This window comes from Gymnogyps californianus, chromosome 1 (assembly GCF_018139145.2).
Source record: "Gymnogyps californianus isolate 813 chromosome 1, ASM1813914v2, whole genome shotgun sequence".
NCBI classification, from domain to species: Eukaryota; Metazoa; Chordata; class Aves; order Accipitriformes; family Cathartidae; genus Gymnogyps; species Gymnogyps californianus.
The window spans coordinates 150,181,167-150,207,370 of NC_059471.1; the positions used below are offsets into that span (position 1 = coordinate 150,181,167).

A 26,204-nucleotide genomic window follows, 5' to 3' on the forward strand; every position below is an offset into this window, starting at 1 on the left:
ATGGCTCTTGTTTGCTGCTTATCTTGATCCTGTTTGAAGCCCAAATTCTCCAGATGTCCCTTTTTTGTTTTAAAGAGTGTTTTTTTCAGGCAGTACTGGTAATAGTCTGTCATATTCTTTCTTGTTACCTTTCTCTTTTCCATTGTCTTCATCAACAGTTTGATTACTACAACTCTTTCCTGATTAATGAGAAGGATGAAAATGACAATTATGTGGAGCTTGGAGATGAATTCATTTTGGAGCCAAATGAGCATTTCAATAATCTTCTGGTGAACACGACATACAGTGATATCCAGCTCCCCACCAACGTCTACAACAAAGGTAATAGCCTCTACCAGCCTCTACTTTTGCACTACTAGTAGGTTGCTGTGGAAACTAACAGTAATAATACTGAAAGAAAGGATGGGAATAGAAAAAAACAATGGACAGAAAAGAAAACAGGGCTGGAAAGGTACTGTCCCAAGGCACGGTTGTGTCTGTGCCATAGTCTGTCACTGTGACAGGGCTTAGGTATAATCTGCTTTTGGAAGACCTCCAGTGATGGACAGCCCTCCATCTTAGGCAGGCAGTAGAGTCTCCTAGGGTTCATCTACCCAACCAAAGACGCTGTGAAACAAACTGTGATGTGAATTCATTGGCGATAGCTACTCTGTACAAAGGGTCAGATCTGTCAAGGTGTTTGGGTGTCAAGGATCTCATTGATTTCAGCTGAGAATTTAGACCCCAAGTACCTTTGTGTTATGAGGCACTAACACCTCACGGGGACACTCGTAATTCCCAGTGAGCATATCCGTAGGGGACTGGGGGTAATTCACAACTGCTACAGGGACATGACTGTTCTGGGCTATTTTCCATTCTCAGCGAGATTTTGGCACTTTGGCAGCTGCAGGAGCTCAGGGAGGCACTGAGGCTCACACGGCCTCATCTGTGCCCAGACTGCATCCTCTCCCCCTGCACATTCACACCATTCCAGCTACACACCAGAAACCGGTCCGTCTCCAGGCTGGTCAGCACACTGCCAAATCTGCAGGCTGAGACACCAGTTGCAATTGTCCTAAGTTTACTACTCTTTTTGGCCAACATTTGAAGCTGCCTGAACTGGCTCCTTCCCTGCCTCCCCATCAGCTCTTCCCCTTGCATACGTTTTGGCAAGAAAAAAAAGCGCCGTTACTTCTTTAATAGATGGAGCTCATTTACAATCTTCAGGACCAGACAGGGCAGGCACTGGTGACTGTGCTCACAATTGTTACATTATTTAGAGGGACAATAGAGGGAGTTCTATTTCTCCCATGATTTTAAATTAATTCCATCTGGTCTGACAGCCCCAGACACTAAAATCTTGCTCACAATAGAGCCACCAGCAGAGCTGGCTGTGGGTAGCTACAGCAGAGCTACACAAAGTAGGCTGCTGCCTACAGCAGCATACAGAAAGAGGTGGCCAAATGGCCGCTGTCAGAGACAGCGGAGAGGCACTGCCCAGCTAGCTGATTTCTTGCCTGTACTGCTTGACACAAACCATCCAGCTGCTCTGTTTAGGGCTGGAGGATGAGCAGGAGATGGAGGAGGAGGAGGAGGACTGCTTCCATGCCTGGGGCTCCTCCTGGGAGCAGTGCCTGGCAGTACTCACTCCCTCTCTTGCAAACAGCAGCAAGCCTGGCTCTCCACAGCTCTTCTGGCTCCCTTCCTGCATGAGTTACTTTGGCCTCATTGCTGGGGAGTCACAGTTCAATTTTTCCCCTATTTTGATCAAAACCACCTTTAGTAAAGTGACTAACCAGGAAGTGGTAGGTCAAAGCCCCATCCCTTTCAACATTAATACAGTTAATCCTACAACGACCAGTTTCTTCTAATTCCCTGTTTCTATTGCTGCTGTTCTGTTTGGTCTCCTGAGGCAATGAGTCAACACAGACACCAAATATACACTGCCTCTTACGAGTTCTTGCAAGTCTGCAACTTCCTATTGATTCTGATGAGATCAGGGGCAAGGGAGGACAGCTCAGGCTTTGTGAAAGAAAGGGCAGGCAAAGAAGAAAAGAAAGAATTGTTGGGGGAAAGAGGGGAGAGAGAGAGAAACAGCATGTAAATCCTAGAGCTCCTCTGTCTTAAGTAATTACATCTAGCATAAACTTAAACACTCTTTGTAGAAAGGCTGTTCCACTTAGTGGTGCATCAGGCAGCTGCCTTACAACAGCCACACGTTCCCTCTTAGGTAGCAGCTGAGTCCTGCCTGCGTGGTGTGCCCGTTGTGCTCAGCACAGTGCTGGTTTTCCTGGGTGTCTCAGAGCCCTCTTCCAACCAGACGTAAAGCCCAAGGGCAGACAAGGCTGGAAAGAGAAATGGGGATAATAACATATGACCATGCTGAGATCACCTGTAGTGGCCAGTGGTGACCAGCCCTCCAGGTTTTACTTGAATGATGCATCCGATTCCCTGCCCAATGTCAAAGCTTTGGACAAGGCTGGGAACCTCCTGGGGTTGCCTTTGTTCCCATCCCCCTCCTCCATTGGGGGTGGTGGGTGCCCTCCCCTCTTTTACACACTTTTTTCCCCATTTTCTATTCTTTCCCCCACAGACCCTGATATCCTGAACGGCGTTTACATGTCAGAAGCCTTGAATCCTATTTTTGTGGACAACTTCGAAAGGGATCCCACGCTGACCTGGCAGTACTTTGGCAGCTCCACTGGGTTCTTCAGGCTCTACCCAGGTAAAAGAGCAGAGGTTGGCTTTGCTCTTTCAGCGCAACGCAATAGTCTTGCAGGACAGAGTCCATGCCATGGAAGAGACCAATCTGGGAAGGTTGGGGGCAGCGTGGCCCCATGAAGGGCAGGGGGCAGTGAGCAAAATACTCAGTGCGTGGGCTGCTGCTGCTTAGGCTAATGGAATAGTGTCCACGGCAGGGATAAACCCCATTTTCCCACGCAGACCAGCCCCCCAGGCATGTTGCCCCTGCAACCCCAGAGGAGTCTGCTTGCAGGGGTGTGCCTTGGGCTGGCTGCCCTCCAGAAAGCTCACAAAACACCATGGCAGGACCTGCGAATCTCGCAGGCGGGGTGCAGAGGCTACAGGAGGGCTCCCTGCCTCATGCTCCCCTGTGGTTTTTAGTGGCGGCCACAGCCTCTCTCCATCTCAGGGGCCACACATAGCAGATGCAGCCGGTCGGCCTGACTTGTTATCCACTCACCAGCTGTGAGTGGCACATAAGGTCACAGCGCAAGAGGGAGGCCCTGTGCTCGGAGGAACCCACAAGATCCTCTGCAGCTGTAGCTTGGCCTGGTGGCCCCTTCATCAGATCGCTGCACGCCCTCATTCTGTGACCTGTCACATGTTGTGGAAGGGGAAAGCAGAGATGATGACTGTGAACAGAGCCTTTAGCAGGGAATATGGGACACGTCCCTGTCACTGCTGCTGCTTTTTTATGCTCTTAACCACCCTTGGGGAGAAAAAGATGTTGTTGAGAACTACATCAAAGTGGCAAAAAGTTCAAAGTAAGTGCAATTGCTCCCCAAATTCAAACAGACTATGCCTAGGTAAATTTTTTAACAGAAATTTAATAAACAGTTTACTGAGAACTACCAAAGACCATGTAGCTCTGCTTCTATTTCTGCAGAATGGCCACTGCTGTTGCTGGCCAGACTTGCATGCCCCCGTGGAGCAGCCAGATCTCAGCAGTGAATAGCAGAAGTGCAGGTGCCTGGGGAGCAGGGAGCAGATGCCTGCCTGTCTGTGTGTGTTGATTGCTCCTTTTGCTGCTCCCTTCAGGAATAAAGTGGTTACCAGATGAGAATGGAGTCATCTCCTTCGACTGCAGGAATCGTGGCTGGTAAGAGTTTTGGAGAGACTTGGCCTAATCACCTTTCAGTCTTCCTCTCTCTTTTCCAAGGTGACACCTTGGTGAGTTGCTGATCAACAGTTACTGTCCCATGCTGCTCCTGCGAGAGATGAGGGGGTACATAAACGAAGGCAATAGCAGGTTAGGAAGCCCTACCACCTGCCAGTGCCAGCTTTCCATATGGCATCTAACACGTGCCACATGGAAATCACCACCAGTGTGTCCTTCCTCTGTCCGTCCTCTTTATAATTCTGCAACCAGAGGGATGGGCTGTTCAGACTCCAGAAATGCAGGGCATTTACTCAGTCTACTCAGCATGGCTAAAGCAGGCTTTAGCAATTCTCACTCTCAGCTGAATCTGGACATATGTCTGCAGCAGGCCGAGCACTTGCCAATGCGGGAAATGAGATGCTGGGGCTGGAGGGAGAGGCAGGTTGGTAGGAAGGGACCCATCGGATGCCCAGCCTGACCCTGCTGGATAGCTGTGCTCGTGGTGCACGTTATGCTGTGGCTAGCATCATGTGACAGCAGCATGCCCAGCGTTCCTCCTCCCCGTACGCTCACCCTGCTTCCTTGTATTCTTCTTTTTATAAAGGTACATCCAAGCGGCCACCTCTCCCAAGGACATTGTCATCATTGTGGATGTCAGTGGGAGCATGAAGGGCCTGCGAATGACCATTGCCAAACACACCATCATCACCATTTTAGATACTCTGGGAGAAAATGACTTTGTCAACATCATTGCAGTAAGTATGTCCCATTTCCAGTGCTGAGTTGTCTTCCTTGTGCCTCACACCAACCCTTCAGTCCCCTTAGCAAACTACAGGCATTACAGTGGTGTTAACTACAACAGTACCTGTGTTGGATGGGGGATTAAAACCAATTAGCCTTGGGAAGTCAGCTTCGTTTGGTCAGCAGGGTGGCTGCTAAGTCATCTCACCTGCCTCTATGGGCAATGTCAGCTGCATCTTTTTGCTTACTTAGGGATGCGACTGCAACAGATAACAAAGTGCTGTAGAGAGACACCTGAGCTAACAGGAACCTGAGCTAATAAATTCACCTAGCATAACACAGCATAATACTGTGTTTGGGTCCAGTAGCAGTATAATCCTCAGGATAATGTTTCCAGGCTAGAAAATTACCACCATATGCCTTTTTGTGCACCAGCATCCTGAAAGGCTGCAATCCAGTTCAGAGTCAATCTGCACAGGCCTGCATGGAGTTTGGTCAGGTTGCCTCAGTGTTACTCTCTCCCTTTTTAAGCCCTGGCCAGGATGAGGATGTGCCAGTTACCTACAGAGAGCCAGCACCACTGACCACAGAAAGCAAAACTTTTCCATGATCCATGCCAAGACTGGGGGGTTTGGTGCCGGGTTAAAGGCAAATGGCTGCTCGCCCCATAATTTTCAAAGCTAATTCAAGCACCATCTCTTTCCCCAGGCTCCTTTCTATAAAAGTTTGCCAGGGCACAGTCACTGAGATACAGTCTACTTTTTGTTGATAGCTTCTTATTGTGTAAGATAGTTAGAAACTCCAGTGGTGACAGCTGTGTCTTTATATGGCTGGATAGATGGAAGAATGAACAGTGTTGGCAGAAAAATGGAGGGAATTCATGAAGGAGCTGGAAATATCATCTGTTCTTCAAAAAAAAAAATCTCAGAAAGAGCACATAATATGTATTCCTTTACTGTACTCACACCAAGAACCCACTGGCTCAGACACATTATAGCCTGACCTAAGCTCCTATTGATCAGCTGAGCGTCAGTGGCCTCTTAGCCATGTTCTTATGAATTATGCTCTTCTGAACCTTGCAGGAAAAGGTTTACACTGGCATGTTTTACCTCACATATGTATCAGGCTAGAAGCATACACCCCACTAATTATCACAGTTCGGTGGATATGTGGTAATTTGATATGTTATCGTTCAGCCGTGTGCCAGAGGCATCAGACATTAGGTTATAAAACCACTTGCAAGGTTCAGCTGGTGACTGGGGACTCACAAAGTCTCCAGAAGTCAAAAATATGTGCAAATAGTGCTAGAAGCAAGGCCAGGGGCACAAGCTAATAGAGTGTGGAGAAAATCTCTAGAGTGTGAGTGGAAAAAAAAGTAACTTTGTATGTGTAGATATGCCCAGATAGAACTCAGCAAAACACCATAATTAACACATTATTTAAACAACTACAAGATTTATCAAAATTATAATTTGCCATGATCACTACAACCAATTCTTAAGGAAAATATGTATAAAATGGCATAATGCTCCATACTGTTTTCTGAACATCCAACTAGGACATGAACCCATTTTGTGAATTTTCTCCCGTTACAACCCCTTTATTTTCATTTTTTCTTTGCAGTACAATGATTATGTTCATTTTATTGAACCCTGTTTTAAGGGTATCCTGGTCCAAGCAGACAGAGATAACAGAGAGGTGAGTACCAGGCTCCTATCGATGTTATTCAGATAGCTCTCTTAATGTAACTAGTACATGGGGTTAAGATGCTGTGACGTGAAACTCCAGGGACAAGAAACAACTGTCTCCCAGAAGCATGTGGGTTTGCATTTCAGAAACAAGCACCAGTTCAGTGGTGTGTGCTGGCTCCGTGGTTCACCTTTGCTTACACGAAGCCGCTGTAACATGGTGTCAGCTGGCTAGCTAAACAGCAGCAACCAGCTTCCCTGTGTCACAACAGACTTGGCACCACCGCTGCCAGAGCACGAGTCGACCTAGCCCAGACTGCTGTGGAAAAACAGCATGCAGAGGGCAAAGGTTCTCCATCTTTGAAACCCCACATCCTCAGCCCTCAGAGGGGAGAAAAATCAGCACTTTCCTGGTAACTGTGTTCTCAGCCTGGCCTGATCCTTCACCAGGGTGGACTGCCAGCAAGCTTTCTCTGATGAGGGGTTTTGCTGCTGTGATCCAGGAGGGCTCAGTAGCCACGAGGTGGTCAGCCTGCATCCAGCTGCTCCACCACCCTCTGGGCTGACTTGTATTTTTAGCTCTTCTTACTGGGTTTTTTTCTTCCTTTTTCTCTCTATATTAATACCACAGAGGTAGCACATCCCTCCATGTCTTCAACAACCAGATTTATCTCCAAATTTCTTTCCCAGCTTAGGTCCGGGTCACAGAGTATGAATCCAGAGGGTGATGTCTCCTGCAGTGCTTCCCAACGGACCCCCAAGCCTTTTGGACACTATCTTGTGGAAAGCACTCTCTGAGGGTTTCATTTACAACCAGATCAATGCCTCTTAAATAGTAGACAAGCATTCAAATTTTTTCTTTTTTCCAATCCTGTTGCTCTTGCATGTACAGCAATGTTTTTTTCCTGAAGGGGTGGATAAGGGAAAGTCTGATTTCTACTAGTTTTGTCCCTTGCGCGATCTTTCATGGACTGCCAATAGTTCATGGCCCACAGGCTGAGAAATGCAGTCCTGCTGTGGCTGCGCGGGCAAAGGTGCAACATGATGACACTGCCAATGGAGCGGCCACTTGACTTTCCCACCTCCACCCATGATGGTGCTGCACTGCTCTGCCAGGAGTGGTGAAGGATCAGGAGCCCAATGGCACAGACTTTTCCAGGTTACCCTTCCCTCCCCCAGTCGAAGGGAGCACTCTGCCTGCAACTCACTGCTGCCTTTTTCCCTCTCTTCTTGCCAGCATTTCAAGCAGCTGGTGGATGAACTGCAGGCAAAAGGAGTGGGGACTGTGAACAAGGCTTTGACAGAGTCCTTCAAAATCCTGAGGGAGGTAAGAGAGTCGGTGCCGATGCTTGCGCCGGGCACAAGTGTACCTGCCCACCCCTACTCCCCCTCTACATCTAATGACTTAGCACATCCCTCACGGTTCTGCAGGGTGGTGTGAGCTGATCTCACGGGCCCCAAATTTGCGACAAGCAGTGTGCAGGAGTGACCCAGCTTTGGGGAGGTGTCGGTTTGTGCGTGATTCCCCCAGGGCTGCCGATCCCTGCCCAGGAAGGATCAGGAGCCGGCAAGGCTGTGGCCTCATGAGTGTTTCCTTAATGAGCCCCAAAACTGGGCATCGCCCAGGCACCTTGGTTATAGATGGTGGCAATAAAATATAACTGATCAGCTGAGGGCAACAATTCTGGTCATAAGTAATGTTATTAGTGAGCCTTGGTAAGTAGATGATGATGCTGATGTGAAAGATTATTCTCAGGCTTCAGATTTATTTCAATGTTACTTTGCTGAGTATCAGTGCTTGGGGAAGAAATCACAAGTACAGGAGAATTAATCAGTCAGTCTGATCATGTCCTGTGATAAGAATCATAAATGATTCATTGCCTTATGCGAACAATTGGGACTTCAGTAGCCTGGAGGGAAACATATGACTTGACTTTTAACTCTGTTTCTTAAGGAATGTTAACAAAAAAAGGACCAAGAACCAGCTGAACACCCCCACCTCCTCATGGCACTGTCTATAGTGGGGTTGGCCTAAAGATGCCAATGCCTTTGGTGCTGACAAAAATATGGACACGGTACGATGCCAGTGGCCATAATGATGGTGTTGATGTTAAAGGTAGTGTGCTAGAGGTATTGACACCCTAGGAAGGATTCTCCACTCTTACTTATTTTACAAACTGAAAGTTTAAGTTTGTTGGCTATGGTAACGCTGTTCCTAATTTATGCCAGTGCAAGCATGATCAGAGTTGAACCCAGGGATGGTGGTAGCTGAGCTGACTTGTCAGTGGTAATAGAAACATAATGGTTTTAATGGCAACCTGAGAATAGTGTGGTGTAGCCTTGGCATTGCAGTAATAGGCTGGCAGCACTGCTAGTAGTAATGGTTCAACATCTTTGGAGGAAGATAGTTACTGAGATGACTAGGGAAGCAGTAATGATATAAACCTAGAACAATTACATGGACTAGATGCCTGCTAGATTTATCTACATGTATCCTTGCACTGTATGACAAAATTAACTTTATCTTTAAAACCAAAGATCCAGAGCCTATATGGGCCTGCATTGTATAAATCAGAATATTTAAGCAATTTTTCCACCAGAGGAAAAATGATTTCTTAATATCTAATGTAGCACTGGTTATGTACAGTGACAACAGGTTAAAGAAGCCCAATGCAATACAACTGCAGACTCTCTCAACCAGCACAGCTTTGAAGGTCTCAGTGGAGAATAATGGAGCATAACCCTAAAGAAAGCCTGCTTGCCCCAGCTGAAACAGCAGCTGGTCATGCCAGACACAGACACCAAGACTGGTCTGGTCCTACTAATGAGGAGACCTCACACCCCCTTTCCAGCAGGCATGGCTCACCCGCTAGACTAGGCAGTCCTCAAGCCTCCAGGAGGCAGGACCTTTATAAAACCCTGCATACTTTGAGCCAGGCATGCTCATGGGAAATAGAAGGTATATGGTGGAACAGCTGAGACAGGAAAAACTCCTCCACTGACGTAGCTGGACCAAAAATACCTCCAGAGAGAGAGTGATGTCCATGCAGCCCAGTGGACTAACGGCAGTTAACAACCCTGCAGTAATAGAGGAGAAACTTTTTGGCAGGTAGAGAAAATATTTTTCCTCTCTTTTTGGCATCAGAAATGCAGTCAACATTTTAAGTAGTCATCACTTATCTTGATCCTTGTTGATTCTCCTTTGGCTAATGAGCTCGAAACAGCTCTGAGATTGCTTTTAGTACAGCACCCAGTGGTGATAAAACCTTCTAATGTTATTCACTCGCAAGGTAAGGTGCTGCTTCGCTCATGCCTTTCGTTATCACCTCAGATATGGGGAGAGGGCAACTGACTCAGGCATTTCAGCATCTTTCCTTTGAGCGTCTGCAGATGAGGAAAGGTGGCTGTTGTCTCAGTGACTGATGGTGTCATGCTTCTCTGCATCTTGGAAACTGCTGTCCATGAAACAGGAGTTCAGAAACAGTAACTGTTGTCAAAAAGAAAGGTGTGAAACAGGGCTATATATCAATATCCCCAGCCTCCCCTTTGAACATCCAGCCCAGCACCAGCAGACAAGGTGCTAATAGGAGCTGTGTTTCGGTACCAACCACTTCTGAGGCAGCTCAAACTCCTTCATGTGCTGCTAATACCTCCTTTTCAGTTGGAGTATAACCTCATATCCTCGGTATCCCCAACTCCAAAACCCTAGGGTTCAGCCTCGGGTCTCCCTGGCTGCTTTCTGCCAGAGACTCCAGGTAGGGCCATTCTCCCCAGCTGCGGTATAGAGCACATTTTTAACATCTTGTGCGCATGCGGCAGTGCCAGAGGCGGCACATACATAGGCATGCAAGTGTAGAAACACACCTGTTGTCCTGCAGCAGCCTTCCCCAAACAGTAGCTTCCCTGGTAAGGGCTCATCTAGAGAGTGCCTTGATATCACCAGCTGGAAGACCCCAGGCTCTGCAAGTACCACAGCTTAAGACAAAAGGGTACCACCTGCCAAGTGCTCATATGCTTTAAGGACTCTCTGAAATCTTCTCTTAGAGCTTCTTAGATCTATATCAGTAATAGGGGAAGAAAAGAGTTTCCATTAGTGTGCCCTGAAACAAATCTCTGCTCCTACAGTCATGCAGGTGGGAGAAGGGGGAACTTTGGTGGAATTGGCCATCCCTTCCCATCAGACAAAATTCACATTCTCAGCTTGTAATCATAGCCATTCCTCACAGACTGTCCTGTTGTTGTTCACAGGAGCATATGCAAGAGAATGAAAATGAAAATTGCTACATCACACTGATGAAACAGGCTTTGCTGATTACAATAGACAACCAGTAATAATATCTGTAATGAAAGTGACTGCAAAATTTCCCTGGTAATTTTCCTCAGTCCAATTGCTCCTAGAATTAATAGCCCAGCAGAGACCTACTCAGTGAGGTATGAGTAGCAGAGAAGGGTTGAAGAAGAGCACAATCTCTCACTGTCTTTGTTTTCCTCCATTATGTTCTGGGGTAGACAGGGCATATTTTAATCCATGATGCAATTTGCAGAACAGCTTCAGGAGAACAGTTAGCCAGAGCCTCCCCTGCCTTTCTCTGCCATGCTCAATAAACCACTCAAACTCTCTATTTCAATTTAGCCACACACCACGTGGTTTCAATAAAATATGCATCCCAGGGAAACCATGGTCTTAAGCACACATTTATAAAGTGCTTCAAAATTCTCAGGCGTCAAGTGCTATCTTTTGAGCTCCTTTCTTGTTTATCAAGTTTTAGTCTATCTCACTGCTATCTTCTCTTCTTTGTTTCAACAAGCTTGGCACATCTTGTCCTCTCGCCCTTTTCCTGTAGGATTTATACCCCTTTGTTCTGGCTGCTGCTCTGCTCACGGCTGCTTCCAGGCTGCCTGCCTTCCCTGAAACACCATCCTCCCGACAGCATGTAAGTGCTGCAGCTGAGAGCTATCAAGTGCTAAGCAGAGCAGAATAATTACCTTCCTTGTTTTACACACCATAGTCCTCTTAACACAACGTAAGACAACAGCTACATTTCTGCAGACACTGTCACATTGTTAATTCCTATCCAGCTGATCTGCCTCTGTGGTATTCCTCTCCAGCCGGTATTCAGCCTCCTGTTCAGTATTTGCTCTTCTGACTATCCTTTCCAATGTACACCAATTGTAAAGATATTTATATATTTTTACAGACATGCCAAATATGTGTGTACATATATACATATGCAAACACACACCCCTAATCCTAAGACAGTCATATATATATTTGTATATTTGTTGTATACGAATCTTTTGGGATTAGATAGTACAAAATCTGTGACTCTTATGGGTGCTCCTTTCTCAGTATCCACTCAGAGTAAGTAGGTATTTTGAAAGCTGACCTGAAATATCTCCTGACCCTGTGGAGGAAAAGAAACCCCAAGTTCTGCTCTCTGAGGCCACCTTGGAACGATGTCTCCTCTTAACACCAAGTTGGTTTAATGGTGCCTTGACTCACTGCTGAACTCAGAAATTACATAAATTTTGAGGTTAATTATGAGTAGGTCACTTCAAAATGGCTATAGGTGAAAAAAATGGTGAAATTGGTAACAAACTGGATTTCAGTGAGACGTAAAACTCTGTGTAACTTGAGCAAACTGGTGTCATAAAAAGAATGAATCCGTCTGCTGATGTGAGTAATCAAAGGAGTTTGTGGCCTCTTATGCCCCACCTGCATGGGGAAGCGTTTCATTTGTGCACTTATAAGAGGACTGTGTTACTAATTTTTCTAGCAATATGTGCTAGATGTTTAAGGACAATTTACCCATCTAGTTTCCTCCCTTCTTGTAACACATTTTCTGCTGATTCCCTCTTTGTCCTTTGGGATTTCATACAGTCCCAGTCAGGTCTCAGCCCATGAGGCAAGTAGGTCAGCAACACCTTCCGCAATTCTTTCCCTTCCTGCTGAGCACAGATTATTCAAATGCTTTCAATTAACTTTTTCTTTAACCCTATCACTTTGTGACCCTGCCTGTAATTCATTCATTCTTTCCTTTGTTTCTTATCACTTCAGCGTGTACCCAGCCATTACATTATTGTCCTTTTGATGATGAAGTATGGAGGCTATAAAGCATCTCTGCCTGACCATTTCCCTCTGTTTTTTATCATCTGGCAACATACTCTTTTTACTCCCTTTCTTGCATCTTCTCTGAAGGTTTATAAATCTTTTCTTGATTCCACTCGCATTTTTATGGACCTGGATTCTGCAGCACATTTTTCAGGACATGCAAAGCTCAGGATTTCCTGTTTATCAGTTTATGCCATTTTGCTTAATGCCATCTCTTGTTTCTTCTTCACTGGCTTTCTGTTTCCTTCTCTACTGCTAATTTTCTTCCCATGAGACACTTTCCACTGAGTTTGAATTTTCAGTAATTCTGGAGGCAGGTCTACATAAGAATGGGGCAGGAAGAGACGGAGAGGGGCTGCTCAGTCACCTGGCCAGATGTGTATATAATCAGCATGCATGCCCGCGCATCACTGAGCTATGCTGATGTTCCTATTGCTTCACTAGTAACTCTATGCCAGGCTATAACTGCAAAGTAGATGGCAATGAGCAAACACGGGAGTACAACAGACTATGACCCTGAATTAATTAGATCATGCCTATTACTCCTGGCAACATGACCAAAGTTATACAGGAGAATACGTAGCTCCGTGCCTCGTTCACCGACCACAGCAATAGCCCGCACCTTTTCAAACATCTGTTCTGTGGACATCTTGTTCCTCTTCTCCCCTTCTTTCACACTCCTGAGACTTCAGTCAGAGCAGGGAATTATGCTCAGAGCTTGGTGTGAATGCTGTCAGATCATTTGCTACAGCTGCAGCCAGCTACAAAAGGACCTAAAAATCAGGGATTACCTCTTGTTCATTTGTTTTCTAAATCTGTCTTTTTAATCTCTATTTCTATGACACTGATGATCTCATTTTCCCTGTTGAAAATATCATTTACTCCTGTAATTAGGAGATTGCTGGTTCTGATACAGCATCTAATTTCTCGGTATCTCAGTATTACGAGGTCTGAAGTAAGTTATGTGAAGAGATGTCTTAAGCAGTTTGATGAAATGGCGAGTGACCTTAATTAAATGTTAATTTAATAATTGTCTAAACAAAACATTGTAGATTGCAACAGTCTGGAATAAGCTGCTTTCGTAACTACAAGGTTTGCCTATCTGTGATCTGAACCTCATTCTGACAGCATCTCCCGCACCATCGTAACCCTACGCCTCCCTAATGAATGCTCCCACTAGCCGTTCTCTCTGCTAATCTGCACGCAGTTGATCTCTGTCCTAGGAATAGCTCACTTGAGACTCCTGGTGTTTTTCCTACCTGATGGTCTGCAGCAGAATCCCATGCGACTGTCAACTGCTTTTCCCCTTTCATTTGCACCTAAGAGCATACTGTGCGTGTTCCTGTCGTGCACCCTCAGCCTTTGCCCTGAATCTCCTTGCTGAGCAGGGGGCACGTGTTCTCTGACCCCTCCTGAAACTCCAGTTACCCTGTAGCTGTCACTGATGGTTTTTTTCCCATGGTACAAGGTGTAGAAGCTTTTTGAACCACTGGAAATGTCAGACTGTGGGGACTCTGTAGAGAAAGACATGGGAGATCCCCACTGCTGGGTTGGCATGACCACAGCAGCAGAGGTACAGTCTGTCTCCCCTCTGAATGTGCTGCTCTGGTGATATGAAAGAGGAGGAGCACCCCCAACCACCTCATCCTGATTCAGTCATTCACATGGATGTTTTGCCTGAGAACAGCTAGTTAGAAATGACCGTATTACACCATCCTTCTCTCTCATGATCGTCTGTACTGATTCTGGTCAGTGATACAAGTAATGGGATTATCACAAAACAGGGAGACATGGGTTCATATGTGTGATCATTCAAAAGCTGTTGAATCCATGCTTACTGCAGTAGAGTAACAGGTACTTCAGTGAAATTAAGAGTAATGTTGAAGGAGGCAGGACCAGTAACACAAACGGTGGTGGAAGGAGATGTTATGGTTATATTAGCGCTGAACCTGGTAATTTCATAATAAGGGACAATCACAGAGGTAATTGTAGGAGTGGTGAAATGACTGGGGAAATCTGGGCTTGGAGTTGGCTTCCAGGTATCGACGGTCATGATGTTAATCTGTAGTGGAACCACAGTACCATCTGTGTTGGTAAAGACATTTGCCTTCTGTCCTAACATAGCACTACCAAACCAGAAGGGACTTGTGAATTGAACCCTAAAACATCTAAAAAGTCCCAGTTCACACCCTGTGCTCTTGTTCTCCCGTTCAGTGCTTGCTTTTATCTTTTGCAATTAGTCTTGCCATTTGGATACCTTTTTCCTCATTTATAAGATATAAATACCCTCTCCAGTTTAAAATTGCTGCTGTGTTTGATATAACCTTAGTCACCCTTCAATTAGTCTCCTGTATGCTCTCCATCTCATGCCATTGCCTCTCATTAATCTCTTGTGCAGAGTTGTCATTTCTTCCTCTTTCTATATTTTTTTTCCTCTGCATCAGTTTCTGTATCCTCCTTTGTTGGTTAGACTTTTCCTTGCTCAGAGCGTAGAAGCGGTGAGGTGCTGTGCAAGGAGAAGTGCATACTCGACACTGAGCTAGGAGCCGCAGCAAAGTAGCTGCTCATTTTTGTGCCTTGATGTCCTCTGTTACCTCCTCTGGTGACTGCTCATTCAACACCTGTGTTGGTGCTGCATAAGGCACTTCGTTCTCTAGAGCCGGTATTCCTGACGGCATGAGAGGCAAATGGCTCTGCATGCAGGAGCACTAGATAAGCAGCATTCGAAGGCTGGTCTTCCTGGCTGAACAAGGCAGGGTCTGGCTTGCCCGTAAGAGCACACTGGTTCAACACCTCTCCATGTGTCCTTGGGAGCACATCAACATTTGTACCAGAGTCCCAGCGTACTTCCACTCTACCTTAAATATCACTTATGCACAGATAACAGGTTATCTGTCATTACAGTGTATGGCCTTTCTATCTGGCACATTCATAACCTCTTTCAGCTCTGATGGCAGTAGCTTTTTTTCATGTGCTTCTGCCTGTCTCTGCTATTTTTTGGCAGATTGATGGATTTACCCTGAAATAATGAGTCTGATTTCCCCCTCCTCTCACATTTTCTGCCATAAAAAGTGACAGTTATTGCTGTCAAATCAGAATTGCAGTGTTTATGGTCAGTCTATAGTCGTTTTGCATAAATGAATGTGACTGTGCAAGATGTGAGGCAGCAGGGAATCGCACCCTTCCTCCACAGCACTTATTTTCTCCTTATTCTTTTACTTCTGTAAAGCCTCCTGTGTCTACATGTGCTAGGCAGGGCTGTATAAATAAAAAAATTATATGCAGCATACAAACACTGTCCTTATTTAAGTGGAGCTCTTTCTGAGCACAGTGTGAGGTTTGCAAGAGGAAGTCAGGATCTGGCCCACTATGAATAAATACACTGCAATTACACAGAAACGGCCTGTGCTGAGATAACTAATGCTCCTCCTCTCTTGTTGTAGTTCAGAGACGCCGGTCAAGGAGGCTTGTGTAACCAGGCTATCATGCTGATCACAGATGGAGCAGTGGAGGATTATGAAGCTGTGTTTGAAAAATACAACTGGCCAGATCGGAAGGTTTGTCTGGGAAATGATAAATAGAAAGGGCGAGGAAAGGTGCTATCCTGCTATGGTGGGAGTAGAAGAGCATGAGCCAGGATGGCGGGCAGAGCTGAGCATTCACATCCTCCAATACCCGTGTGCATCCAGCTGTAAGCATAAAACAAAGCAGCCAGGCAGGAGCCTGCTGCGGTGATTTTAAAGGTGGTAGGATCGCAAATGGATATCTGTAGGTCAGTGAAGATTTTTTTTTTCATACACTTCATTTTCTAAAGGTGTGGGCAATCAAAACATTCTCCTGATAAGATGATAAAGACTGAGCCGTGTATTTTAAAATTTAAAAAACCCCCACCTTTTGCAAAGAATTTTAATCCCATCCAGGACTGTTTATAATTGATCCTGTTTGGGCAAGGTTTGGCTATTACAGGTTCCTATGGTGGGCAGGGGAATGGCCCAGACAACCGCTCTAGGTGCCTTCTAGCCCTATTTACTTTGAGGTCTGTCATTATAGGCTTGTACTAGCAGAGCAGACTGTGAAAGTGGAATAGACCACTGCTCATCCTAAACCCTCCTGATTTATTTGTTTACCTCATCCCAGCTAGCAGCAATGCACAAAAGGAGAGAAGCAGCCTACTGAGACCAGTGCATGGGGCTGTTAAAGCAGTTATTTCAGGATTGACTCTTTTGTTGTTGGTCAAACACAAGAGAAATGGTGAAGCTTTCTCTAAATGATTCATGCGGCCAGCTGTTCCCCTGGGTAAAGGATTCCTGTGAGCTATAAACCTCTCTGCATGTGGTTGCTGAGTGCCTGGCAGAGCTGCTATCATAAAATCAAACAGAATTTGCACTTCTGCCTTGTTATTCAGATGATCCTGGGTGCTACTTGGCTTTCTGGGCTTATTGTAATTGGAAATTAAGTTCCAGCCCACAGAATGCGAAACAAATGGAGCAAGAGGCTCCTGTCTCTGTGTGAAGGCAGAGCTATTGCTATGCACCACAAACAGGCATTCACACCAGCGTATAACAGGATGCCAAATCTCAGCCATTTGGATTTGGTAGCACATTACAGCCTAATTCTTCTATCTTTGCGTTCCTGTTCCCAGGTCCGGGTTTTCACTTACCTCATTGGACGAGAGGTCACTTTTGCCCCCAACGTGAAATGGATCGCCTGCAACAACAAAGGTGCTGTATGGGAATGTTTCCCCAACCCCCATCACACACGTCACACGTGGACTGCAGCCACGGGGCCCTGGACCCCTCTGAGGCTTACCCACTACCGCTGGGGCCCATGAGCCCTCGGTTGGAAGACAACCTAAGGAAAAAGCAGACCCTGCTAGTCCACGTGAAGTGTGCCTGCGTCCAACTAACACAAGTCCTCCGTGCTGAGCCACCACACTTTCCTGTCACGGTGCCAAGGGACACTATGACCGAGATTCATGCTGGCTGTAGTCCACCTAAGTCCCTGTGCTTACTGTGTCCCAGTTGCTGGCTTTTGACATCTGTCTAAAACTCTGTCAGAAGGCCTGACATCTTTTGGCTGAGATGTAAAACAAACATCTCTCTTCTTTAAAGATTTTATAGCACTTTTCACAAGGTCTGTAGGTTAACCCCTATATCCTGGCCAAATTCTTTATGTGCCAGTGGTTTCACTGAGGTACCAGAATAGCTTGTTAATCCCATCCCAAAACCAATATTCTCTCTAGCTGGCATGAAATGGCATGAATGGGAAAATCCATTCAGAGTAGGTGAGTCACCTCTATGCATTTGGGGCCAGTTAAAAAGTCCAGCTAGCCCTACCAGAGTCTGCAAGAGTAAAGGAAGAGAGGAAAAAAAAGTCTTCCCTGTTTGGGCATGACTTGGCCTCAGTGTGCCTGGAGACAGTCAGCAATGCTTGCTACATCAGTATGCTGCTTAAACGGGGCAAGGAAGGGAAGAGTGAAGCTGACTAGCTAGGTATATTGACTCTTTTCCTGTCTGAGCAGTGGCTCCAGCAGGCTATGAAATGCATGGGTGCATCTGCTGCTGAAAATAATTGACAGACAAGAGTTGCTGGCCTGCAGAATGTCTGTGAGCTGGGGATGTTCAAGGCTTAAACGTTTGTCTATTAGCACTATGAATCACACATAAAATTTTTAGTTTTTCTTAGATGAAATGAAAACCTGGATTTCAGATTGCATGTTCAGCCATAAGATTCGTGACAGGGAATTCACAGTGCTGTTGGTTCACCATAAAATGTGAGAATGGATTCTCCCGAATAACCAAACAGAGAACAAAAATATGCTCTTTGCACTTGAATTCTCAGTTACCAGACTTGAGCTCTGCAGAAGGCTCACTGATTTTTGGTTCTTCTATTTCAACACATTGCATAGCTCTTGTAGTCCTTGTTTTCAAGCACACTAAATCTGTTTCCGCATCACAAAGCTTATCAGATCATGAGCCCTTTCACACGGCAGTGTTTTCCTAGTGATAACAAAAGTTTCCCATCTATCTGACATACTCCATCCTATACCAAGTACAACCAATCAGTTCCATGTGGTGAGAAGCAGGACAAGATTCCTCGTGACATTACACTGTGTTAGCATTTCTAACCAGTTAAGCAGCTACTTTTGAGGACCTTTTGATAACTTGAAAACATTCTTCCCCTGTACTCCTTGTTGTAGTGTTAGACTTATGGGTCCTTCTGCAGGGACAAAGCTCTGGAAATAGGTAACTAACTTGCACTTTTTACGTTCTGCTTCCAATGGGTAGATGGAAGTAGTTGCCATCCTGGAAGTAAAGCTAGGCAGACTGAAGAGTAGAGTGCTGGAAAATGTCTGGAAGAGAAGTTGGGAGTTTGGGCTTAATATAAAATTGGGCAGGGTAGGTGGGTAGCCTGGTGGAATACTTTGTTTGCATGTTTGGCCTTCAGGACCAAAGGCAGCCTGATTAGTGGATGGTTTTGCCTAAGACCCAAAGCAACATTTTACATCTGCTTGGCATGATTCTGGTTATAGCAAGACTCTCGTCTTGAGCATTGGTCCAGTATTTTGAGAAGAACAGAGCCAGTGCTTTGAAACTCTAGATTTGCACAGAAGCTTGGGGATACAAGGGATGTCAAGGCACTTTTTGTAAAGAGCAGATAAACTGTCTGGGTAGATACAGTCTTTGACATCTAGTTTCCCAGCTTTGCACGGACGCTCATTTAAAAATACACAAGATATGTTAGCAGAGTGACTCACACCTCTGTTTCTCCTTGAAGGCTACTACACTCAGATCTCCACACTCGCGGACGTCCAGGAGAACGTGATGGAGTACCTGCACGTGCTCAGCCGTCCCATGGTCATCAACCATGACCATGACATTATTTGGACTGAAGCCTACATGGACAGTGCGGTAAGGACCTACAGCACAAGTCTTTAGTCAGCAAACAGTAGGGCCTATGGGCCAAACTGGCAAAGGTGTTAAGACACCCAGCTAGTATGTTAGACATATAACTTGTCCCAGCTTCCCATTTAAATAGCCCATGTGTATCATAATCTAAATAAAGTCCTGAAATTTATGTAAAACCAGGAGTAGGTTGATTGATAGAAATTACTGGTCTCTGGCTCTGCTGAGACAGACAATATTTCTTTTCTGCTCACTCCTGGAGTTGAGATGTGTATGCAGACTCAGGTCTGAATCTGCAGTGACCCAGGAGCCCAGGACTAATCACACAGGCACAGCATGACTTAAGTAGTGCTTCTGTGAAAGCAGGTTACCTTCTAAAGGATTATTCACAGGAAAGATTATTTACAGCTCAGGATATGGGTCACAGAGATTTATTTCCTCCAGCCCAGTAGCTAACTGCATACTGCTTAGCACTCAAAGCTACCGATCTAAGTTTGGGAAGCAGGCTCTCTTTCGTTCCTTGAACTAGCAAGACCTAACGTCACCGCACCGGCCCTGTGCTCAGCCCTGTGGGTAAAGAACACATTGCAAAGGACCAGAGAGTCAGCACTCCCAACACCCGTTGCTTTGTCTCAGGCCTGCCCTATGGGAAGACATTTGGACCATGAGCAGGTGTTGTGTTGTCAAGGCAGCTTTGAAATTCAAAGGAGTAAAGGGAAGGACAAAGGAGTAGACCACCGCTGAAGGAACCTTCCCCTGCACTTCCCCAAAATAGAAGATGTTCCTCAGTCTCTGTCTCCATCCCTTTTTACATTGCCGAAAGAGAAAGTTACAGTTCTTCTTTTGGGCACTCTGTGCTTTCAGGGAGATAAAGGTTTTTTTCCTACACTGGACTCTTCACCCCAGAGAAGCATCTGCATAACTGTGACACCTAGAGCTGACCAGAAGTCAGATTTCCCTTTTCCAGAAGCAAACCTGAGGTCTCAGGACTGTATATACTATCTGAGGGGTAAAAATCTTCTAGAAACATTGAGAATGTTTCTGTACACAATCCCACTGTGGGACTGAAGTTATTGGCTCCGGTCTGGCCAGCAGCAACTTTAGGGTGTCTGCCACAGCCCTGGGGAGAACCCACAGTTTTGGGGTTTAAGATCCATGGTGAGAAACCTGAACTCTCTGAGCTGGAGTAAAACTAGGGGTACTGAGCTTAGCTTTGTAGCAGGAAACGTGGAAGTCCAGGTCACACATGGTGGTGCTCGATGCTGTGCTCAGTCAAGACCACACAAACCCCACGAAATACCTCCAAGGCAGCCAGGCTTGCACCATCATGGTGCATAGATGTTATACTCAGGAGACTCTTGTGGGAATGGACTGTCCCCCATCACTGTGCTGTGGCTGACCATTGAGGCTGCAGCGGTGGCACACTAGCTCTGTGAGGGTGACGTGGGGATGTCTTCTGCTGCAGGAGCTGTGCCAAGTGAGAGCTGGGGACACGGTACTTGAGTGGGCTAAGCAAAACCTCCAGAAATGCTACTAACTAGCCAGCAAGTTTATTCTATTAGCAGGCATGCCACCCCTGGCATTGGTGTATGGTGTCACACTTCCCAAGGCAGCCATAGGGATTTGTTTGCTGCACTTTTTTTGCTGCGTCTTTTTTCTCGCCTCTTGGCTTGGCTTGCCATTCTCTCCCTCCACCCCAACCTCTCCCATCTTTGATTCATTCCTCCATTCATGTATTCATTCATCTGTTCATCCATGTCTCTCGCTAGCTGCCACAGTCTGAGGAGGTAACTGCACCCCTGTGTTTTGTGAGCGTGCTGTTTCCCTTGTGCCATTTGGTGTGTCAGTGCCAGCGCTCACAGCCACAGCTGGCCTGTACATCTGGAGGGGGTGGGGGTTGCAGCACTGAAGGAGCCCTCTTACACTGGCAAGAAGAGGAGAGGAAATGCTGGATGTACGGGAGAGCTGTGCTGTGCTGTTGGTTCAGAGTAGGTAGGGGTGTCTGTGTTGTGCAGTAGCTTAGTTCACCGGATCTCTTCTTCCACGTGTCCAGTAAGTGCCGGAGAAGTTTACTTGCTGTGTGTTACTGTGAGTGTTGCTGTGAATGGAAGGTTTCCACAAAGAATCATCCAGACCAGTAACTCAAGATACCAGGCTCAAATCTCCATCAAGCGACTATATAGATTATTGACTGGCTCCTTTATGGCTCCCAGCATGTATAGTAATGGAGACAGGAGGTCATTTCTTGCCTTCCTACTTACTTGACCACATGAGAGATGGAAGGGGGATGCTACTGGCATCGAGGGATTAGGTTCTTTTGATAGCTAGACATGTTTGGGAGACTCCTTTGCATATGTCTTGCCTGTTTTACCTCCTTTCATGTATGTTTTTACAGCATCTGTCCTCTGCAGAACTGGGAGCATCTGTTATCCCATTACACATGCATGTCCTGTATCCCCTGTAGAGATAGCTCACCATATTGTATCTGTTTGGATCATGATTTTGTCTCTGTTTTTCCTAAGCTTAGATGCTTGAGTAGCAAGTATATATAAACAGGCTCTGTGCGTATTTGTGCCTTTTAAATATTTGCCTGTGGTGTTTCTCATTTGTGGTATTCATGTGTTTGCAATATAGATGATATCTTGTTTGTGATTTTGCTCATATTTGTGTTGCTTTTCTGCATTCTGTGCTCCTTGTGTTGGTGATTTTTACACTTCCTGCATAAGTGCTCATGTCTACACTCCCAATGTGTGGTGGGTATAAATTGTGCCACCACTTCTACAGGTCCCTGTCTCTTCATTAAAACAGCTCTTTAATTTTTTCTGCTTCAACACTTTTCACTGGCTTTCATCCCATCCTCATCACCATACGAGCAAGCATCCATCCCATGATCCTCTTGGATACAGAGTATTGAAAAGTACTGCCATCTCTTTTTAGAGGGGTGTGGGAGGCAAGGAGGTGGCTAATTGTAATCAACATCTGGGGTCCTCGGGAATTCCAGTGCCTTTCATTTGGGTTATCTACGGTATTGCATTTGCTAACACACGGCTCGTTGTTCTGTGGCAGCTCTTTGCATCTCAGGCTCAAAGTCTGTTGCTCATGACAACAGTGGCTATGCCAGTCTTCAGCAAAAAGAATGAGACGGTGAGTGCAATGCGGGCTTCGATCTCCTTCCAGCCTGCAGAGGTGAAACGATGCCGCAGACCTTTGCAGGGTTTTAAAGCCAATGGGTCTCTGAAAGAAGAGCTGGCCATTAGGGACTGCGGTAGACCTCTGGCAGGATGTGTGGCTGATAACTTATCTGACAAAATGATAGTCTGTCATTTCCTCTGAATGCTATTTCTTCAAAATACCCCTTAAATATGACACTTTTCCCTGTTTTATCCCTTCCATTTTCAAACCTAGCCTAATCTACAGACCCATGAAGTTTCAGGCTGGAAGAGATCGTTACCTTGTCTAGTCCGTGCATTTTATTGCAGACCTTTACATTTCATATAGATGGTCCTTCATGAGCCCAATAACCTGTGTTTGGCAAAAGTGTCATTGAAGAAAGGCATCCAGCCCTGAGCTCTCCATTGTGGTTTCTCACTCTCCGTTAAAAACTGGTGTCTAAATTCCACTTTCAATTTGTCTGGCCTCACCTTCCTGTCGTAATGGCTTTCTCTGCTAGATTAAAAAGCCTGTACCCTTTGGTATCTTCTCCAGGGAAGCATCTTCTACTGCAATAAAGTCAAATCTGTCTTTTGGTAAGATAAAAAGGTTGAACAATTTAGGTGTCTTTGATAAGGGCATTTCCTCTGGGTTTTGAAACCCTTTAGACACTCTTTTCTGTACCATTTCTAGTTTCTCAGCATCCTTTTAAAATGGTGGACGGTACCTTACCATTGCTGTACAAGGGATAAGCTCTTCATCCAGGTCCTACAAACAATTGTCTGCCTTCTCCACCTGAGGCTGGCCTTAACCTGTATTAGCACAGCACTGCAGCGGGAGCCTGTGTGTCATTTTTCCATTGTGCTCCCCAGATGCTTATTAAACAACCAGTTCCCCATGTCGTGGGGATTTCCTGCATTCCTTTTTTCCTAGGTTAACAATTTTGTATTTGACGTTTGGTTTAGTTGGCCCAAGTTATCAACCAATCCGTGCTGTTCTGCATGATTGCCTTGCCCTTACTGTTATTTACACATACTGAATGCAGGGTTTTGCCCCCAAAACCTGTTGTCATGATTTTATGTTACTTCTGAATCATACTCAGAAATGCTGACTAGTATCGGGTAGAAATGCTCCACTCTATAAACACTGGAGCAACTCCTTGAGACTTTTTGAGGCATGTTAGTTGGTTTTGAATGAATATATTCATATAAGCCTAGAGAGAACATGTGAGAGCCTAGTAGGAAGGCAATAATGTGTGTTCAGGTAGAGAGCTACCAAAGTTTTGCTTCTGAAAATGAATTCTCCTTTGTTTTTAAGCGCTCTCATGGCATTCTCCTGGGTGTGGTGGGCTCTGATGTACCACTGAGGGAGTTGTTAAAACTTGCTCCACGGTATAAGGTAAGACTGAGGTAATGCAATTTGTTATTTTGCACAGCAAAGTCACTAGCCGTTCTTCCATGGGCATGACTGAAAAATCATTCCTCTGCCTGTAGGAAGAACTGTGAGCGTAAAGCAAGAGATGTTGGATGTGGTGATGTGTGGTTTCTATATAGCACATGGGAAATCATTCACTACTAGCAGCTCTTAGGTTGCTTCAGAAACACAAGGACTGGATGATCCAGTAGACTGGCAACAGGTCATGGAGCCTTTGCATCTTGATGGTCACCAACCTAGATCCCTCACAGATGATATGGATCTGACAGCCTCCCTCAGGAGAATTAAAGTTTTATGTCCAGTTCCCAGTGGACAAAAGCTGCCATGCCAGCTGGCAAAAAATAAACTAGTTTCACTGTCAATATTCTTTGCAGAAAAACTGAGGACTGAATGGACTATGGAGAGCCAACTTTTCTGTCATGCCTAGACGTTCCTTTCTCCAGATTAGCATGAAGATTTCTTGGCAGAACAGTGTACAGAAAGTTGGCTCTCACTCTCTTGTGCTGTACCTAGATAGAGTATTTGCTCTCCAGAACTGTTAATCCAACAACTTTCCATCAGCTCTATGGTCAATATATCTAAAAAATATATTTATCCATAGGAAACACCCCCAGAGATGCACTGTTTAGTTTGGTTTCTGCTGTAAATTCTGTGCAGTGACCTTTTGTTCAATCACTCTGCACACCAGGAGACAGCAAGCACATCTGAGGATCACCATGATATCAGGCAATTTGAGCCATTATTTCAAGTTTTCATTTTCTCTTAAATATCTATCAGACAACTACTACGAGTTAGACAGTTGTCCAAAATCTGATTGCTGAAGGCTCACAGGACTGAAAGTGCTGTCAGAAGCTATGAATTTGTGTGGCGCTTCCAGACATGGATGCAGGGCAGACCATTCACACGCAGCTGTAGGAAATGATCTTTCAGGCAATCCAAGAACTACGGATGTCGGGGCGCATGCACTCAGCCTGCAAAAGCTAGCTGGTTTGGGTCTGGGGGAACCTTGTCTAGGAGCTTCAATTTTTATACACATTTATTTTCTCTATAAGACTAATACCTTTTCATCTTCCTCCCTCCATGTCAGTCAAAGGCCATGTGTCACGATATTTCTTCTGGGCCAAGAAGGGACACTGTTCTTTCCTCCAAGCAGTGCCAGCGAAGGAGGGAAAATTATTTGAAGGATTTCTTTACATCAGAGGCAGGACACGACTTCCCAGAAGCTCTTCCAACTCCAGACCAGTTTGGAAACCTAGAATCCTCAACTTGAATCCCCTGGCATACGGGTTACAAAGGACCAGTTCCACAGTTACAGCCCTTGAGAGCTCATACATTTATGATGGCACTTCCTGGGCTGGGAAATTTCAGCTTTAATAGGCCAACAAGGAAGTTTGCTATAGTCCTGATCCAATGTCTTGGTTTCATTCTTGCCACACTGAGCTGAGCTCAGCGTGCTTTGCAAAAAACTGTTTCACGTAGAGAGAGTCCAAAGTTTTGATCTGGGATGTGTGAAACACAGAATTCATTCCCTCCAAAAAGGCACAGATGGATTGTAAATGACTTACCTCCCCATTTCCCTACTGTTATCCCTCCAGGATTGTCTCTATAGGAATATAAAGTTGCAACATTTTTTTAAAGATAGAAACCTTAGCCATTCTTGTTTTCCTTGAGACACCTCTTGTTTTGGCAAGCGCAGGCTATCAGCAGATTTTTAGCAACTCAGGGTTTAGCTGGAATTTGTATTATATATGGGCTTGATCTGAGTAATTGCTCTCTTGGAAATCTCTTCCAGATCAGGTCAGCCAGTGTCTGCTCTTGTTAGATTATGCTATTCCTTAAAAAGCATTTTAAGGCTACAGGCTTGTACAATTGGCCTAGGCTAGGTCTGGTCTTGCCAACACTGAAACATAATGCAGAGATCCTCTGAAGACCAACCGGCTTTCCAGGGAAGCCATCTGTGAGATTCATACTCACTTGTTCATTCACTGCTGTGCATATGTAGTGATGGGCATACAGACCTGTCACCGCTGTTCCTGTACTGTTTACAACATTCCCCATCGTTGCCCATTTTATGTGCAGCACTGCTGGGCCTGCTGTTGAGAGCTTATTCTGCCTCTGGGTGGTAATTGTCCACGAGGACAACCAGACTCTAGGAGGGCATCTTTTTCTGAATGTGTACACAAATCAACTACCTGCCCATCCTTTTGTGCATCCAAGCATAGTCAGCCTGCTCGGACAGAGCAGCCAGAGATCCAGAGATAAATGGTTTGGGATGGACCCTATTTTCTTCTGGTCAATACCTTTAAAAGGAAAATGTTTCTGAATATTGGTGGTGCCAGGGTATCAGTGGCACC

The 26,204-nt window shown here is 45.5% G+C and overlaps 1 protein-coding gene across 1 annotated transcript in view; it reads left to right on the plus strand.

Annotated features, from left to right (window-relative positions):
* Positions 1–26,204, plus strand: part of CACNA2D4 (calcium voltage-gated channel auxiliary subunit alpha2delta 4) — a 131,449-nt gene that overhangs the window by 15,382 nt on the left and 89,863 nt on the right. Inside the window, exons 5-16 of the mRNA XM_050903137.1 lie at positions 159–321; positions 2,573–2,704; positions 3,760–3,820; positions 4,425–4,575; positions 6,185–6,259; positions 7,487–7,576; positions 15,805–15,918; positions 17,004–17,082; positions 19,139–19,272; positions 21,036–21,053; positions 22,333–22,410; positions 23,734–23,814. Of these exons, the coding sequence (XP_050759094.1) occupies positions 159–321; positions 2,573–2,704; positions 3,760–3,820; positions 4,425–4,575; positions 6,185–6,259; positions 7,487–7,576; positions 15,805–15,918; positions 17,004–17,082; positions 19,139–19,272; positions 21,036–21,053; positions 22,333–22,410; positions 23,734–23,814 (1,176 nt within the window). The remainder of the gene's footprint in view (positions 1–158; positions 322–2,572; positions 2,705–3,759; positions 3,821–4,424; positions 4,576–6,184; positions 6,260–7,486; positions 7,577–15,804; positions 15,919–17,003; positions 17,083–19,138; positions 19,273–21,035; positions 21,054–22,332; positions 22,411–23,733; positions 23,815–26,204) is intronic.